The sequence below is a fragment of the Lissotriton helveticus genome, chromosome 11 (genome assembly GCF_964261635.1).
Source record: "Lissotriton helveticus chromosome 11, aLisHel1.1, whole genome shotgun sequence".
Lineage (NCBI taxonomy): Eukaryota > Metazoa > Chordata > Amphibia > Caudata > Salamandridae > Lissotriton > Lissotriton helveticus.
Window position 1 is genome coordinate 705,714,608 of NC_136072.1, and position 18,423 is coordinate 705,733,030.

The 18,423-nt window shown below is 48.8% G+C and overlaps 1 protein-coding gene and 1 long non-coding RNA gene across 2 annotated transcripts in view; one reads left to right on the plus strand and one right to left on the minus strand.

The window, feature by feature from the left end:
* LOC144791793 (guanylate-binding protein 1-like) overlaps positions 1 to 18,423 on the minus strand; it is a 507,850-nt gene that overhangs the window by 190,444 nt on the left and 298,983 nt on the right. The window contains exon 6 of the mRNA XM_078666562.1: positions 11,838 to 12,043. Within this exon, the coding sequence (XP_078522688.1) occupies positions 11,838 to 12,043 (206 nt within the window). The remainder of the gene's footprint in view (positions 1 to 11,837; positions 12,044 to 18,423) is intronic.
* The window catches only part of LOC144791794 (uncharacterized), a 328,798-nt gene that overhangs the window by 23,756 nt on the left and 286,619 nt on the right, over positions 1 to 18,423 (plus strand). Inside the window, exons 2-3 of the long non-coding RNA XR_013602472.1 lie at positions 11,905 to 12,059; positions 12,182 to 12,305. This is a non-coding gene — a long non-coding RNA (uncharacterized LOC144791794). The remainder of the gene's footprint in view (positions 1 to 11,904; positions 12,060 to 12,181; positions 12,306 to 18,423) is intronic.

Consider the following 18,423-nt stretch of genomic DNA (forward strand, 5'->3'; position numbering starts at 1 on the left):
GAGCTTCTCCTGTAGATAAAGAGTTTGCTCTCTTACGAGCGTTAGTGACCACTAGTGAGTCTAGAGGAATTTGCCCTTTAATGTATATTGGGTCTTTTGGAGCTGCCCTATATTTTTTATCGATTCTTGGGTTCAGTACCCTAGCCCTCACTGGGTCTTTGAATATCTCTGATGTATGACTGAGAAGGCCCTTAAGCATTGGTAGTGTTCCTGATGTTCTTTGTGCAGTAGGTAGTGTTTCTAATAAGAAATCCTCTATTTGAGGTTCTGCATGTAGTTCTACCTTATGATATGTTGCAGCTCTATTAATGAGTTGTGCAAAACCAGTGTTATCATCAGGAGGTGAAGGTTTTGAGGGATACAATTCAGGGTCGTTATCATTATCTGACCCTACATTATACTCTTCCCATGGGTCTGCCTCCTCTGGGATTGTGTCTTCATCATCCCCAGGATGTTCCCCCTCCCCTGTGTCACTCTCTACATCTGTTGTTGGTGTAGATGGGCGTGTAGGAGGATTATTTGGCCTATTGTGAGGAAGAGGAGAAGATGGTGTGTGTCTAGGTTTGGGAGAAGGGGGAGGAGTTGTATTTGTCCCCATTGTTCTCTTCTTCGGATGAGTCTTGTCGTCCGAATGTTCATTCTTCCTCTTTTTAGGTAGTTCTGTGACTACCTTGCCAGTCTTTGGGTCAATAAACAGAGTCTTTTGTTTAGGATCAGTCCCGTGTTCCTGTATCGGTACCGCATTTTTCGGTTCCGAAAGGTGTTTTTTCTTTTGAATGTCCATTTGTATTTTCGGTACCGAGGTTTTATTCGGATCCGATTTCTTCGGTATCGAAGATGTCCCCGGTGTCGAGGGTGTTTTCGACGCCGAAACGTGCTTCGGTGTCGACATGGACTGCTTCGACTTCGAGCTTTCCTTGACTTGGAGCTTCGGTGTCGATGTGGTCCGTTTATCGGAACCGGAACCACCATGATGGGAGACCGAGTGTTTCGGTTTCTGTTTCGTTGCCGGGCTCGAAGGCGGGGCGTTGGAAACTTTTTTCGGTTGTCTGACCGGGCTCGAAGGCGGGGTCGATACCGTGTGGGGTCTGTTTTTTGGTAAAGGGACGTCGTCACTCACGGTTTGTTGGACGTCGATTTCCTCGACGTCGGACTCGTCCGCTTCAGACCCCGCCTCATCGGCCTCTTCTTCCTCCTCTTCTGGGTGCTGGTCCTCAAACAGCTCCGGGATTGCTTGTGACTGCATTCTCGATACCTCGTGTCTTCGGGCTCGACGGTTTCTAATCGTCGATTTTGAAGAGAACGCTGCACAGGCCTCACAGTCCCTGGATTCGTGTTCAGGGGACAAGCAGAGGTTGCACACCTCGTGTAGGTCCTTGTGTGGGAACTTAGCACCACACGTTGGACATTTTTTGAATGGAGTCCTTTCCATGGACCCCGGGCTGGACTACGTCGAGTTTCTCGTAGTCGTCGTCCTTCGAACCGCGTCGGTAAGGAGTGAAGTCGCGTTCGATAACGATACCGTCGATTTGGAAATGGATACGCGCCGGTTATAACCTTCTTTGTTGAAGTCGGTCCGGAGCGCTTCGATCCTCATCCGAACCCGATGGCGGAAAAAAACAATCTAAGGATGGAGCCGATGCCCATGCGCACTAACACCGAGAGGAGGAGTCATCTATGACGACAAAGACTTCTCCAGAAGAAAAACAAAGTGCAATCATCCGAGCCCAACACCAGATGGCGATCTATTCATAAATGTACCATCTGCCATATGCCTCGAACATGTGTATTACGTAGCCTCACAGCTGCTCCTTCCTCCCTGAGCCTATTTACTTGTGTGCGCTGCGCGGTTGCATCACTTCCACTCCTACGGCACACTATTGTCATGCCTGTCTGCGCATGTTTGCAAGCCTGACAACAACACTGTAATGTTGGCCGTTGAGGGTGGGTGGCCACTTATGTGTAGGCCTAAGGTAAGGATAGGGAGGACACAGATGTAGAGTTCAGGCCTGGCTGAACTTGAGCTGCGATTGAGGCTAGGCCTTTGGCTTATGCTGCGGCAATGAAGATACACACACAACAGTTGGCATGTATGAGCCAAGACCCCGAGCAGTCTTGTGCTCCTTTATTTATCCATTCGGGCGTGCCAGCCCTCCGGGTGCATATAACATTGCAACATTGTCGATTAAGTGCCGGGAAGCTCTGACACTACAACAGAGACACATGCCATAACTACTTTTGTGGCCAGCCCGGAACTGAACCATGCCCAGTCCCCAGAACTAAACCATGCCTAGAGCCCAGAACTGAACCACACCCAGAGCCATTTCTTCACACTCCTACGTGGCACTGGGATGTTGTGTGCTTTGGAGTATGTCTCCAGACGTTCAACACAGGCTTTCCAGCGGTCTGCCTGGGATGGGTTGGCCCCATGACTATGAAGGGCTCCAGTGGCGTTACCGAGGACATGCTGTTGGCTGCTGGAGGCGGACTTGTGGGGCAGCCCCACGGAACGATGACTTGCGGTGCACTGAGGGGGTGGCACCTGAGGCACTGCTCTGCCACGGGCCTACCACCACGTGGCGATGACTTGCGGTGCACTGAGGTAGGCCCACCTGAAGAGCTGAGCGGTTGTGCAGCATACGATGATGCAGTAGGCCTGGAGGCTGGACCGTGACTTGTGGTGTACAGAGGTAGTGGCACCTGAGGCACTGCTCTGTCACTGGCCTACCGCCATGTGGCGATGACTTGCGGTGCACTGAGGTTGGCCCACCTGAAGAGCTGAGCGGGTGTGTAGCCCGCGATGATGCAGTAGGCCTGGAGGTCCAGACTTGAATTGATTTGTGTGAGAGCTGCTGGACCGCAGTGTAGGCCAGAGGGAGCAGTCTGCACACACAGAACTCTGCAGTGCGGTGCCGCAGGGTACGTTGGGGGCCTGTTGCACGGAAGCCACTGATCGGCTGAGGAGGCTGCCAAGCTCACGGGTCTCGGGCTTGAAGATTGCACAGGCACGTTGTGGGCCCTCTTGGAGACACGCCGTGGTGGCAGGGGAGCAGTGAGACCTGGGTGCACAGGGCTGGGCAATCACTGCTGGGAGCCGGACATGTCTTGGAACCAGTGGACTTGGATGCAGCAGGCACCAAGTTTAGGCAGGCATCACTGGTCACGGTGGCGGCCTCATGGCAGGGTAAGTGGCTCCGCCATGGCAGACACACCCCTGCAGGTGATGACGAGATGTGCGCCGGGTGGCATGTGACATAGCCACCTAGTCGCCAGTGTAAATGTGGCCGTTGAAGGTGGTTGGCCACGTGTGTGTAGGCCTATGGTCAGGATATGGCAGACACAGAGACACATGCAGTAGTTACTGCTTCGACTTCGAGCTTTCCTTGACTTGGAGCTTCGGTGTCGATGTGGTCCGTTTATCGGAACCGGAACCACCATGATGGGAGACCGAGTGTTTCGGTTTCTGTTTCGTTGCCGGGCTCGAAGGCGGGGCGTTGGAAACTTTTTTCGGTTGTCTGACCGGGCTCGAAGGCGGGGTCGATACCGTGTGGGGTCTGTTTTTTGGTAAAGGGACGTCGTCACTCATGGTTTGTTGGACGTCGATTTCCTCGACGTCGGACTCGTCCGCTTCAGACCCCGCCTCATCGGCCTCTTCTTCCTCCTCTTCTGGGTGCTGGTCCTCAAACAGCTCCGGGATTGCTTGTGACTGCATTCTCGATACCTCGTGTCTTCGGGCTCGACGGTTTCTAATCGTCGATTTTGAAGAGAACGCTGCACAGGCCTTACAGTCCCTGGATTCGTGTTCAGGGGACAAGCAGAGGTTGCACACCTCGTGTAGGTCCTTGTGTGGGAACTTAGCACCACACGTTGGACATTTTTTGAATGGAGTCCTTTCCATGGACCCCGGGCTGGACTACGTCGAGTTTCTCGTAGTCGTCGTCCTTCGAACCGCGTCGGTATGGAGTGAAGTCGCGTTCGATAACGATACCGTCGAGTTGGAAATGGATACGCGCCGGTTATAACCTTCTTTGTTGAAGTCGGTCCGGAGCGCTTCGATCCTCATCCGAACCCGATGGCGGAAAAAAACAATCTAAGGATGGAGCCGATGCCCATGCGCACTAACACCGAGAGGAGGAGTCATCTATGACGACAAAGACTTCTCCAGAAGAAAAACAAAGTGCAATCATCCGAGCCCAACACCAGATGGCGATCTATTCATAAATGTACCATCTGCAGCCCATATGCCTCGAACATGTGTATTACGTAGCCTCACAGCTGCTCCTTCCTCCCTGAGCCTATTTACTTGTGTGCGCTGCGCGGTTGCATCACTTCCACTCCTACGGCACACTATTGTCATGCCTGTCTGCGCATGTTTGCAAGCCTGACAACAGCACTGTAATGTTGGCCGTTGAGGGTGGGTGGCCACTTATGTGTAGGCCTAAGGTAAGGATAGGGAGGACACAGATGTAGAGTTCAGGCCTGGCTGAACTTGAGCTGCGATTGAGGCTAGGCCTTTGGCTTATGCTGCGGCAATGAAGATACACACACAACAGTTGGCATGTATGAGCCAAGACCCCGAGCAGTCTTGTGCTCCTTTATTTATCCATTCGGGCGTGCCAGCCCTCCGGGTGCATGTAACATTGCAACATTGTCGATTAAGTGCCGGGAAGCTCTGACACTACAACAGAGACACATGCCATAACTACTTTTGTGGCCAGCCCGGAACTGAACCATGCCCAGTCCCCAGAACTAAACCATGCCTAGAGCCCAGAACTGAACCACACCCAGAGCCATTTCTTCACACTCCTACGTGGCTCTGGGATGTTGTGTGCTTTGGAGTATGTCTCCAGACGTTCAACACAGGCTTTCCAGCGGTCTGCCTGGGATGGGTTGGCCCCATGACTATGAAGGGCTCCAGTGGCGTTACCGAGGACATGCTGTTGGCTGCTGGAGGCGGACTTGTGGGGCAGCCCCACGGAACGATGACTTGCAGTGCACTGAGGTGGTGGCACCTGAGGCACTGCTCTGCCACGGGCCTACCACCACGTGGCGATGACTTGCGGTGCACTGAGGTAGGCCCACCTGAAGAGCTGAGCGGTTGTGCAGCATACGATGATGCAGTAGGCCTGGAGGCTGGACCGTGACTTGTGGTGTACAGAGGTAGTGGCACCTGAGGCACTGCTCTGTCACTGGCCTACCGCCATGTGGCGATGACTTGCGGTGCACTGAGGTAGGCCCACCTGAAGAGCTGAGCGGGTGTGTAGCCCGCGATGATGCAGTAGGCCTGGAGGTCCAGACTTGAATTGATTTGTGTGAGAGCTGCTGGACCGCAGTGTAGGCCAGAGGGAGCAGTCTGCACACACAGAACTCTGCAGTGCGGTGCCGCAGGGTACGTTGGGGGCCTGTTGCACGGAAGCCACTGATCGGCTGAGGAGGCTGCCAAGCTCACGGGTCTCGGGCTTGAAGATTGCACAGGCACGTTGTGGGCCCTCTTGGAGACACGCCGTGGTGGCAGGGGAGCAGTGAGACCTGGGTGCACAGGGCTGGGCAATCACTGCTGGGAGCCGGACATGTCTTGGAACCAGTGGACTTGGATGCAGCAGGCACCAAGTTTACGCAGGCATCACTGGTCACGGTGGCGGACTCATGGCAGGGTAAGTGGCTCCGCCATGGCAGACACACCCCTGCAGGTGATGACGAGATGTGCGCCGGGTGGCATGTGACATAGCCACCTAGTCGCCAGTGTAAATGTGGCCGTTGAAGGTGGTTGGCCACGTGTGTGTAGGCCTATGGTCAGGATATGGCAGACACAGAGACACATGCAGTAGTTACTTTGGTGGCCATCCCAGAAGTGAACCATGCCCAGAGTCCCAGGCTTTATAATCTCACTCCTACGCTAGACTGGCGTACGCCGGCCCAGGCCACTACACTTACGCTTATGGGGGGCGACGTAGCGAAATGTCCACGGTCTTCCCCACTGCCTGAGGTAACATGGTTGGGTCCACTGTCCACAACACTACAAACACCAGCAGTATATGTACACATGGACATGTCTGTGCTCTGCATACTCAAGACTGTCCTTCACACCACCACCACACTTGGCATTGTGTACATTTTTATTCATGGGTCACTTGCCTCCTTTGCACATTCTTGGTTCCCACCTCTCCCCACATTCTGCAATTGGGTGGCAGAGGGGCTATGCCTTTGTGGATGGTTTGTCTACGTGTCTGACCCCTGTTACCAGTTACTTGCGTTGTCGTGTCAGGTAGGTAGGCATGTTGGTTGGCATGTTGTATGTGATTTTGTTATGTCTGCATTCGCACAGTTGTGAGTTGTATAATTGTGGAGTTGAAGTGTGTGGTGTGTTCCGTTGGTACTTACCAACAAGCAGTGCATTTCCATAGGTGCCATCCTGAAAGCGCTGATTGATGATGGACTGCCGGAAGATGTAGGAATCATGCACACTGCCTGGGAAGTTGGCGTCGACATTGGTGAACAGTCCCCATCGGTCCACTATTGCCTGCACATTGATGGAATGCGTGTGCTTTTTGTTGCGGTAATTGTGTGCAGTGTCGACAGGAGGCCCAAGTAGGACATGTGTGCAGTCAATTGTCCCCAACACGTACGGGAAGCCAGCTATGGCATAGAAACCTTGGTTGGTCTCAAGCTGTTCCTGCACAGTGTGGGGGAAGTGAAGGTGCTGGGGTATCAAGCTGATGATGGCATCCAAGACAGGTGTGAGGAACTTTGATAGGGCTGGTTGTGAGACTCCTCCGACTTTGGCAGTTGTTGCTTGGAAGGTACCAGAGGCCAACAAGTGCAGCACAGCCAGCAGCTTTGTCAACGGAGGGATGTTGGTTGTCCGCTGTGTTGGTATTGTTATCCTTTTGAGCCTGTAGTGGGCAATGACATCCTCTGGTGTTAAGTCTCTGAGGCTGGTGCATTTTCGGAAGGTCCACTGTCTTGTTCTGCAGTGCCTCTGTGGTAGTCTGGGGGGGGGGGGCGGGTCCAGGAGGTGGCTGTGGTCCTGGGGGTGGTGCCGGTGGGTGTTGTGGCCCTCTTGGGTCTCTAAGCTGCATGATTAATAGCTCCTTGGCATCTGTTGGTCTTCAGATGTGGCCCTGGGCTGAGCTCCCTTTATACTGCAGGTTTTTGTCCTACTTAAGACCTGAAAAAAGCAGGTCTTAAGTCCCTGCTGCTAATGTGCCTTTTCACCTGTTTTTGAACCGTATCGCCGATCTGGCTGGTCATTGAGAATATCACGAAGTGGTGTTATCATGAGTTTTTTCATGGGAACGCCTACTCTGAATATGATTAGCATTAGTTGTTGCTGTCAGCCTTGGCAATGTTTTTAGAGGCAGCTATCGCAGGTAAACTGACGATGTTGGCTGTTAGCCCAAGCTTGTGAATAGGGTGATAAATCTATTGCCCCTTTTGTGGCAGAAAAGTGCAGCTAAACCGGCAATGAGTTCTTGAGAATATGCCCCTCTGTTGTTAATTCATGCAATGCATTCGCAGGTGTAAATACGAGAACGGGGAATGGCTGCATATGGTGCTGACTAGACCACGTCTGGCTACATTTTAGGAGCAGATCTTTTGAGTGCGAAATTACAGGTAAAGTAACCCTGGATAACCATGGAGTTCTTCCTGGTATTATGTTCCCACAGCTCCAATTATTTTTTATTTCCACTCTTGTGGCCAGAACGCTGATATTAGCGAAGTGGAAATCTGACATAATCCGTACATTGGATCAATGGATTGCAAAAATGCAGAGGGTTAAATCATGTGAAAATCTCCATGCACAGAAAGTTGGTCAATATGGAAATTTTCGAGAATATGGAAAGGTTAGGATAATTGAAGAAGACCTTTTTCTTTCTGTTACTCGGCCTTTTGAATATGTTGGGCTGGGGTTTTAATTTTTTCTTTGGATACAGTATATAAGAGGTTAATGTAATAAGTGCTTAGCATGTGATTTTTCTATTCTATATATGAATTTCTGGCATGTATGATTTAATTGTTTGCTATAAAGGATGAAAGTGTTTGTATCTTTTTTTCTGGTACATCTAAAAAAAAAAAAGTAAAAAAATCCAGTTGTGTGCTGTGATTAAAACATAGGGAATTATCTAGAGCCCGAGTACTCATAGTACAGCCCGTGGGCGGCCAGCGGCCCAGCAACCCTTCCTTGGCGGCCAGCGGACCTTGCAGACATCATACCTGTCGTTTTTTTTTTAAAGCGTGTCAGCAAACACATACTCTACCCTATGAGGGGCAGGCGATTCCAGCGATAGGCAGAGTGGAGTTGCAGGAGTGCTACGAAGAGGTTAAATACAACAAAGCCTCATTAACAAGTAAATGGTCTTTTAAAGACCTGTGAAGTACTCGGGTGTGGCTGTGTGTGTGCCCAGGAAGCTGTCTCAGCCCCGGCTGCCACACGCGCGGGTTGAGGTGATAGAGGGTGACAGAGGACAGCAAGGTGAGAGAGCCGGGTGAGGTGATGGAGAGAAGCAGGGAGAGAGAGCCGGGTGAGGTGATGAAGGGCAGCAGGGAGTGTGAGCCGGCTGAGAGGGCAGAGGGTGACAGAGGGCAGCAGGGAGTGAGAGCCGGTTGAGGTGTGAGTTCAGAGCCTGTGATGTAATGTTTCCCGCCAGCCTGTTGTCAAAGGGTTGAGCCAAGGTCAGGGAGCTCAGGCCTGGTCCCCACTCTCACAGCACAGCGCACAAATGCTCGCAGCCAGGTTGGCGCTATATATAATTTATGCATGCATACCTACACCGAAGGGTGACTGGCGCCAAAGGGGGGCTTTGATCTGACAGCTCGGAGGCGAGAGTCAGAATTAAAGCCAGCGACAGATGTGACCCCAGGCCCAGTGGTGGGCACAAACCCCGCGAATCAGCAAATTCAGAGAGAAAACGAGCTGGCTTTTACATTACACAGGGAGAGGAGGGAGTGGGGGGGCTGTCTCTGGGCTGGTGACGGGGACGTGTAGACACAGTACATGTGCACTGCCTGAGGCACAGAGACAGATAGAGACATAAACAGACAGACAGAGATAGACAGAGACAGGGACAGACTGACAGATAGAGACAGATAGAGACATATAGAGACAGAGCCAGATAGAGGCAGAGACAGATAGAACTAGATAGAGGCAGAGACAGACCGCAATAGAGATAGATTGAGGTAGAGACAGATAGCGGTAGAGAGAGACAGACAGCGATAGAGACAGAGACAGAGACAGAGCTAGCGACAGAGATAGAGGCAGGGACAGATAGAGGCAGAGACAGACAGAGATAGAGACAGACAGAGATTGAGACAGACAGAGATAGAGACAGAGAAAGACAGAGACAGGGAAAGACAGTGATAGATAGAGGCAGAGCCAGGGACGGGGCTGACAGATAGAGGCAGAGACCGGCAGAGACGGAGAGGGAGACAGAGGGAGGGAGACAAGGACAGACAAGAGACAGGGATAGACAGAGGCAGATAGAGACAGAGACAGACAGATAGAGGCAGAGACAGAGACAGACAGAGAGGCAGAGAGATGGAGAGGGAGACAGAGAGGGAGACGGAGGGAGACAGGGAGAGAGAGAAAGAGGGAGAGGGAGGGAGAGGGAAGGGGACAGCAGAAGGGAGAGGGAGAGAGACATAGAGGGAGGGAGACAGAGAGAGATGGAGACAGAGAGAGGTAGATTGAGGGAGGGAGACAGAGGGAGGGAGTCAGGGGGAGACATACAGAGGGAGAGGGAGACAGACAGAGGTAGAGGGAGACAGACAGAGGGAGACAGACAGAGGGAGACAGACAAAGGGAGACAGAGGGAGACAGACAGAGGGTGGGAGATAGAGAGGGAGAAAGAGAGGGAGACAGAGGCAGGGACCGACAGAGACACGGACAGACAGAGACAGATAGAGGCAGAGACAGGGACATGGGCAGACAGATTGAGGCAGAGACAGAGAGAGACAGACACAGAGGCAGAGAGACAGAGAGATGGAAAGGAAGACAGAGAGGGAGAGGGAGAGGGTGGGAGAAAGAGGGAGACAGAGGGAGGGAGAGGGAGAGAGAGGGAGGGAGAGGGAGGGAGATAGAGGGAGGGAGACAGAAGGTGACAGACCGAGGGAGAGGGAGACAGAGAAAGAAGGCGACAGAGGGAGGGAGACAGAGAGAGGGAGACAGAGGGAATCAGGGGGAGACAGAGGGAGGGAGAGGGAGACAGACAGAGGGAGACAGAAAGAGGGAGACAGAGGGAGGGAGACAGAAGGAGGGAAACAGAGAGGGAGACAGAAAGAGGGGGAGGGAGACAGAGGGAGGGGGACAGAGGGATACAGAGAGAGGGAGGGAGACAGAGAGAGGGAGGCAGAGGGAGACAGAGGGAATCAGGGGGACACAGAGCGAGGGAGAGGGAGACAGGCAGAGGGAGAAAGAAAGAGGGAGACAGAGGAAGGGAGACAGAGGGAGGGAAACAGAGAGAGAGACAGAAAGAGAGGGAGGGGGACAGAGAGAGGGAGGCAGAGGGAGACAGAGGGAATCAGGGGGAGGGAGAGGGAGACAGTCAGAGGGAGACAGAAAGGGAGACAGAGCGAGAAGGAGGGAGGGAGACAGAGTGAGTGAGACAGAGGGAGACAGAGAGAGAGAGAGGGAGGGAGGTAGAGAGAGGGGGGGAGAGAGAGAGAGAGAGAGAGAGAGAGAGAGAGAGAGAGAGAGAGAGAGAGAGAGATGTATGTGTGTATGCCGGGTGCGGTGGCTCAGTGGACAAATGCGTCCACTGCAGGGGCCTGTGTTCCAGCTCATGGTCACAGTTTCTCTTGCCACGCTCCCTCCCCCACTAACCCAGCCCCCACCGGTGCGGCCCTCGGCCACAGCCACACTGTAAATTTGGCCCCCGGGAGACAGAGAGAGGGAGACAAAGAGGGAGGGAGATAGAGGGAGACAGACAGAGGGACAGAGACAGAGGGACGGAGACAGAGGGTGATAGACAGAGGGATGGAGACAGACAGAGGGAGACTGACAGAGGGAGGAGGGCAACAAACAGAGGGAGATGGAGGGAGACAGATAGAGGGAGATAGAGGGAGGGAGGGAGACAGAGGGAGACCGATGGAGACAGACAAAGAGAGAGAGAGGGAGGGAGACAGAGGGAGAGAGAGGGAGGGAGACAGAGCGAGGGAGACAGAGAGAGAACGAAGGAGGGAGACATGGAGAAGGAGGGAGACAGATACAGAGCGAGGGAGACAGGCAGAGTGAGTGAGACAGGGGGAGAGAGGGAGAGATGGAGAGAGAGGCAAGGAGACAGAGAGAGAGGGGGAGGGAGACAGAGAGAGGGAGGGAGAGATAAAGAGAGGGAGGGAGACAGAGAGAGAGAGAGAGAGAGAGAGAGAGAGAGAGAGAGAGAGAGAGAGAAAGAGAGAGAGAGAGAGATGTGTGTATGCCGGGTCCGGTGGCTCAGTGGATGAAGAAGTCCGCTGCAGGAGCCTGTGTAACATCTCATGGTCACAGTTTCTTTTTTGCTCTAGCCATGCCACCTCCCCCACTGACCCCGCCCCCATCGGTGCGGCCCTCGGCCACAAACCACACTGTAAATTTGGCCCCCGAGAGAAAGTTTGTGAGTACCCATGATCTAGAGATTGTTTAGCTCTCATCAAGTGCATCCTTTTAGTTACCAACAACAGCAAAATATTTACATCACTAGAAACCAAATTATTGTTTGTGAAGAATGCCAGTCACCTCGAGGGAAGGCTTACATTGCTAAACCGCAATTACAAACAATGACCACCTCCTGTGCCTGTGAGGGGAGAAAAAATTGAGAGGTTCCGGTACAATTCATACATCATTCCACCATAGTTGCACATACCTTTGAGCAGTTGCAGGGCGTTCTCCAGGTATTCATCTGATGTGATTGTTTTTCCATTTATTTCCAGTTCCAGGGTGAAGTCTCGCACCGTCCAGATGAAAGTGGGAAAGAAACTCATGAAGTCTGCGGTGTCCGACGCTTTTGTCTTACGGGCTTTTTGCCCAGAGGACTTCACGTTGATATGGTTTGACAGCTCCGTCACATAACTGGTTTCAAATTAAGGTAAAAAAGGACTTCGACAGAAAGATTCGCTGTGTATCTCAGAAAATACTACGGACAAGTGTAAATTAAAAATAAAACTTTTCTTATGAAATACACCTTCTTGTGTTCGATTCTTTTATTAGGAAATATAAGACTACTGGTTAATGATCTACGGACTTTCGAGGAGGACAACACTTGGGAAGAAGACACATATGGATGTCAGGCAGGGAGGATTGTGTCTATTGTCCAGCCTAAAATGAAGTTCAGGTATGGCTTGGTTTTCTCTCAAATACATTTGCTTATGTCCTTTCCAAGAAATGTAAATGCTTTCTTATAAGTGAACAGTAATAGATAAAGGTATTGAGAACAAATTTGCAGTTGCCTTTTGGAAATATTTAATGTGCTCAAAATGTTTTAAAGTTCATAAATGTGTCCTGCCTTTGCTTTGTATTTTCGGGAATTATTCACGATGGTCGCGGTCACTGATGTCATCATGACTCCCAGTTCTCCGCTAAAACAGAAAATAGGTTTTAAGGATGGTTTTTCTAGAAAGTCACTAGAAAAATATGAGTTTAAACTGTACAGTTAAAAACCGATAGTGTATAAAACACTATAATTTGTGTGCATATATATGTTTTACACTTTATGGAAAAGGCACGATCGTTATGGTTACTAATGTCATCGTGACGCCCGCTGTCATCTCAAAAACGGATAAAGATGGCTTTTATGGAACTCACTAGAAAAATGTGAGTTTAAACATGTTTTATACAGTCATGTAGATAGTAGTGTGTGTAGTGTATTGTTTGCAATTATTTTTTTAAATCACTTGTTTATGTGGCAGTGGCTGTTTAATGTGTCTTTTGTTTTGTAATTTCATGGCATATTCGCGACCATCAGGACAACGTCGCCAACATTCTTAAAAATTGGGAAACATTTGACAAAGAAAATTAACAATATTTTGGGCACTAGGGTGGCTCTAACAAGAGCCTTTGTGTTGATTGTGTGTACATGAGAGCTACAAATAAGACTGGATGGAGAGTTTTAGGATACTTAGAAACACTCTGTTGCCTTAGTTTGTAATGTGCACTCCATAATTTCTATAGATTCCATGCATATTAAAACGCAGGTTGTTGTTGTAGATAGAGCCAAGTTATGGTCTCTGAGGAATGCAGAAACAGTGTTATTAATATGTTTCCTGGCTTTGTCAATTTGCGGACAGATTAGACCACTTCCATTTCTGACGCTGGCATATGTTAAAGCACACCAAGACTGTGTGAGGGGAAAGCATTATCAATTCAGCAAAGGTAGTTTTTCATGAGGATTTCTAGGTCTACCCCAGTAAATGTGCCTAGTTCAATGCCACCACAGTGCACAATCATGAGGTCAGAGACTGATGAAACCACAATGGTTTTAACCAAAGGCAGCAATTGATGGAACTGTAATCCTCTCTGCCCAATCCCAAGTCCTGTCATTACTTCTCTTTCTTGCAGCCACGCCTGCCCAATAGACATAGCTGTGGCCCACATTCCATACTCTAAGCATATTGAAGTAAGGAGAAGTCGCACAGAGGACAGGTCTGCAGCTGAATATCACAGCTGGTAAAATGAAAGACAGTGAAAATCCATGTGTGGTGGTGGTTTGAAAAAAACAAAAAATTTGATTGGATGAAGGGAATAAAAGTAGGTAGCATTTGGAAATGATTAGTAAATAGAAGTTTGATTGGCTCTGGAAAGTAGAAAAAATGTCATAGAGATTTGCATATGCTTCCAGTATGTGCAATAAACCACACCTGCTGTAGTTCATTTTGTAACTAGTTTGGCCCTTCTGGAATGTGCTGTGAACTTGTGCACAGGGTACTATGTGGTTAATACATGAGATATGTACTTTTAATATCAGAGTGAATGCTTATGAACAAGCTTATACTCAAGTATACTTGCAGTGTCCTGTCCAGACTTAATTCTGCTATAACTAAGTAGAAAGGTAGGCATTATGTCTTGGGTGTGGTGTAATTGACCTGTGCATGCTTTTATACTGTTAGGGCTCTCTTCTTACATACAAATCCTCCACAAACTGCTCTTGTAGAACATAATGAACTAAGGAAGGTTGTAGGTAGGCTATAGTGAAGGGAGCTATATGCTTAAAATGTTTCACATGCACTATGAAGATTCACTGAGCTATATGTACTACTACAGATCCATGTTCCCAACTATACGTGCACCATACCACCCAATTTTCAGTGCGATATAGCTAAATACAAAAGCACAGAGACACTAAAACAACCAGCATGCAGCTCCTTAGAGACACATTTTAATAACCATACAGGTTACAAACAGAGACCGTTATTTACCCACAAACTTATATACACATGCAATAGAAGTCCCAAATATAACTGAGACATTCATTCACATATCAGCTATAGACCTGACACTTTCAAATCTAATATGAACAGAAGTAGCCTTTACATCATATTTTGGGCCTTAAACAGTTTATCGTCTGGATGCAGTTTTAGTGCAAGCCCAATCTTCATACTTTAAACACCTACACAAGGTATATACTGATCTTTTATTAGATAAAAGGGACCATTGAGGTAGACTTTACTTCCACCATTGGGTAGGCGGCTATGTGCTTAAAAGGTAACACATGTATTCTGAAGATTCACTGAGCTATATGCATTCATACAAACTCACATAGCCCATTAAACATTTAACTTGTCAACCAGAGTTCAATCTGAAACAGCTTAGTAGGAATGCAGGCAGGCACCACTCATGCAGTCATTCAGTCATTCATGCACTACTCATGTCCTCATACATCCATCCATAGCCCCTCATCCACTCATTCTTACACCAATGCAATTCTTATCCACTCATTCTAACATCCATGCCCTACTTATTTACTCATTCAATCATCCATGAACCACTGATGTAGTCATTCATTCATGCATGCACTACTCATGCATTCATGTATTTATTAATACCTAACTCGTCCACTCATTCTTACATCTACGCAGTACTCATCCACTCATTCTAATATCCATGCATCATTCATGCACACATTCAATCATCCATGCACCACTCATGCACTCATTTAATCATACAAGCTCCACTCATTTGGTCATTGAACTTTTATACACCATTGATGGACTCATTCAATCACTGATACGACACATATACATCCATTCCAAAGAATCATTCACTCTTACAGCATGTATGATCTTTTTTTAACTGTAAATTGTGGTTCCAAGTAAAATCTTTTTTATGTGCTTTTTTGTTATTTTTTGATTTTTTTTTTACAGTTCTTTTTGGGAACTGATATGTAATGTAATGTCAAAAGCTCTTGTATAGCGCGACAGTCACTCCAGGGAGCATCTTGGCACTTAGAAAGGCTAGGCAGAGGTGACATGCCTCACTGACGGTAAAAAAATAAGATCTATATGTTCAGATTAGGTTTTTTCACAAGGCATCGGATAAATTATAAACCAATGTTTTGAGGGTCTTTCTGAAGATTGTTTCTGACCAAATTTGGCGGTGGGACGGTGGGAGTGTGTTCCAGGCTTTGGAGCCCAAGACTGCCAGGGCCTTCCCTCCTCTAGTTTTAAGTCTAAAGTTGGGGATGGTAAGGAGATTCGCCTTTAGAGATCTAAGATTTCGCGAGGGAATATAGTGTTTAAACATACTCTGAATGTAACTAGGTCCTTTTCCATGAAAGGCCCTGAAGGTGATTAGGAGGACTTTAAAAAGAACCCGTTTGTGAATCGGCAGCCAATGTAAAGTGTCCATTGCTGCTGTGGCTGACGTCTTCCTATTCCATCTCAGCACCAGTCTTGCCGCTGTGTGTTACACCATTTGGAGCTTGTGGCCAACCGTCCTATTTGTCCCTACATATAAACTGTTGAAGTAGTCAAGGCGTGACATTATAAATGCCACTGCAACCATTGTTCGCGCTGGGAGTGGTATTAGGTCAAAGAATTTTCTTAGCCCCTTAATGATGCCGAAACATGTGCCTGCTACGGCCACTGCTTGTTGTTTAAAAGCCAGAGAAGAATCAAATCTGATCCCTAAGTTTCTGACTGACAGGACAGTGTTTGGGGGGACAGTGGCGTCCTCCGGCCACCATAAAGTGGGGCTAAACAAATTCTCTTTTCCATATGGCAAGATCTCGGTTTTCCCTGAGTTGCATTTCAGATGGTTCATGCTCATCCATTGGAACGTAACTTTGAGGCAGTTTCTAAGCTTCATTTCCGCCTCATTGGTATCGTCGTCCATCACCAGGGTGAGCTGCGTATCATCCGCATACGAGATGGTGTTAATGTTGCAGGATGATATGAGAGTAATCATGGGGGCCATATATACATTGAAAAGCGTCGGGCTCAGGCAGGAGCCCTGAGGTACTCCTGAGCTGAGCCGCTTTTCTTCTGACCTAAAATGACCTAAGGTAACCACTTGTCGCCTATTTGCTAGAAAGCTTTTTAGCCAGCCCAAAACATTCCCAGCTATCCCGGCCGCGGCTAGACGGTCCACCAAGATGGTATGTGAGACCGTATCGAACGCCGCGGATAGGTCCAAAAGTACCAGGACCGCCTTCTTTCCCTGATCTATTGCAGCTCGTAGTGTTTCAGAGGTGAAAATCAGTGCTGACTCCGTCGAGTGTTGCGCCCTAAAACCTGCTTGGTTAGGGTGCCAGATGTTATTGGCCTCCAGAAAAGCAGTGAGCTGTTTATTCAGGGATGTCTCTGTTAATTTGCAGAGAGATGGAAGCAGGGAGATAGGTCGTAAGTTTGTCAAGGTTGTTGGGTCTGGTAGCTGTTTTTTCTGCAGGGGTTTTACCGCTGCAAGTTTCCATTCCTCAGGGACTAAACCTAGGTTGAGTGAGGAATTTATGATGCTATTTATGATGGAGTTGACAGTATCCACCATTGTATGAAGGACAAGGGGCGGACAGGGATCAAAAGGGGAGCCTGATTTAATCATTAAAATTGCTGTCTGGGATTCCTCTAGGCTAACCGGGTGAAAAGTGGACATAGGGGCCCTGATTGTGGCAACTCTGCTGTTCTCTGTTTCCTCTTGAGCCGAAAAAAGAGGAAAATCCTTAATGAGAATGTGATTTTTTTCCTCAAAGAAGTCTTCTATTGTGTTACATAGGCTCTGGGAAGGGGGAATGTCTTTCTGCATAGATTTGGGGTTAATAAAGGTGTTAACTATCTTGAAGATTTCTTTCTGCTTGTTGTTACTTTTAGTTATAGCTTCGGTATAGTGTTCCTTTTTAGCAGTTTTTATCATCCTATGATACTGGCGGCGCGCAGCTTTGTAGTTGTTTTGGTCCGTTTCCCCGTAGTTTAGACACCATTTCCGCTCTAATGCCCTTACTTTCCTTTGCTCTTCCTTTAGGCTCAAAGAGAACCAGGGGGCAGAAGCCCTCTGCTTCTTTCTAGCGCCTATCCTCGGTGCAGCGTGGGTATTTCCTGAGCTGAGTGTGTTGATCCACTCCCTAAAAAGCTGACTGTCTCTAATTGGGTCTCCCGTTAGAGTCGGTCTGTTTTCTACTGCTGTAGTTAGAAACTCCATCTGTCCTAAAATATTTTTCCAACAGGGTTTCCCCTGGGGGAGTCCTGACGCCATATCTAAATTATTTCTTTTCCTGCCGGCCCTCACTGTAAGTTCGAAAGGGATAAAGTTGTGATCTGTCCAAGTTAGTGTTAGGGGCGTATTAACACTAAGTGTCCCTAGGTTGGAGTAGATGCAGTTAAGAATATGTCCAGCCTTATACCTGGTGTTGGTTGTCAGCTGGATTAGACCTAGGACACTCATTGTGTCCCTTAACCACATTGCCGCCGGGTCCGTGGACTTTAGCATTTCCTAGGAGTGTAAAGTTTGCTGATTTTAGAACTAGTTCACTGAAAACTTCCCCAACGCTCTCCAGGAAGTCTGCGTGTCTTCCTGGTGGGCAGTATATTAGTGCTCGAGTGAAGGTAAATGAATCATGCACCTTTATTGCAAAGCCCATGCTTTCTGCCCCATTGAGATCTGGGATCTCAAAAGTATGGCAGTGGAGTGTATCTCTATATATAATCGCAATCCCCCCCCCTCTGGATTAGTCTATCTTCCCTAGAGATAAGGTATCCGGGAGGAAGAGTGTTTGTGATATCCGGGTTACTGTTGGGCGTCAGCCATGTCTCTGTCATGAAAAGACAGTCTAGGTCCCTCTCTGTTATGAGGTCGAACATGTGCAGTGCGTGTTTGCTCATTGATCTAACATTGATGAGCCCGCCTCGCAGGACTCTCGTTTGACTGATTTCCTGTGTGTCTATGCATGACCCAAAACTTTCCCTACATATCTTGCAACTCCAGGGTCCTACCCAGTTTGCCATATTTAGTGGTTGTGCACATAT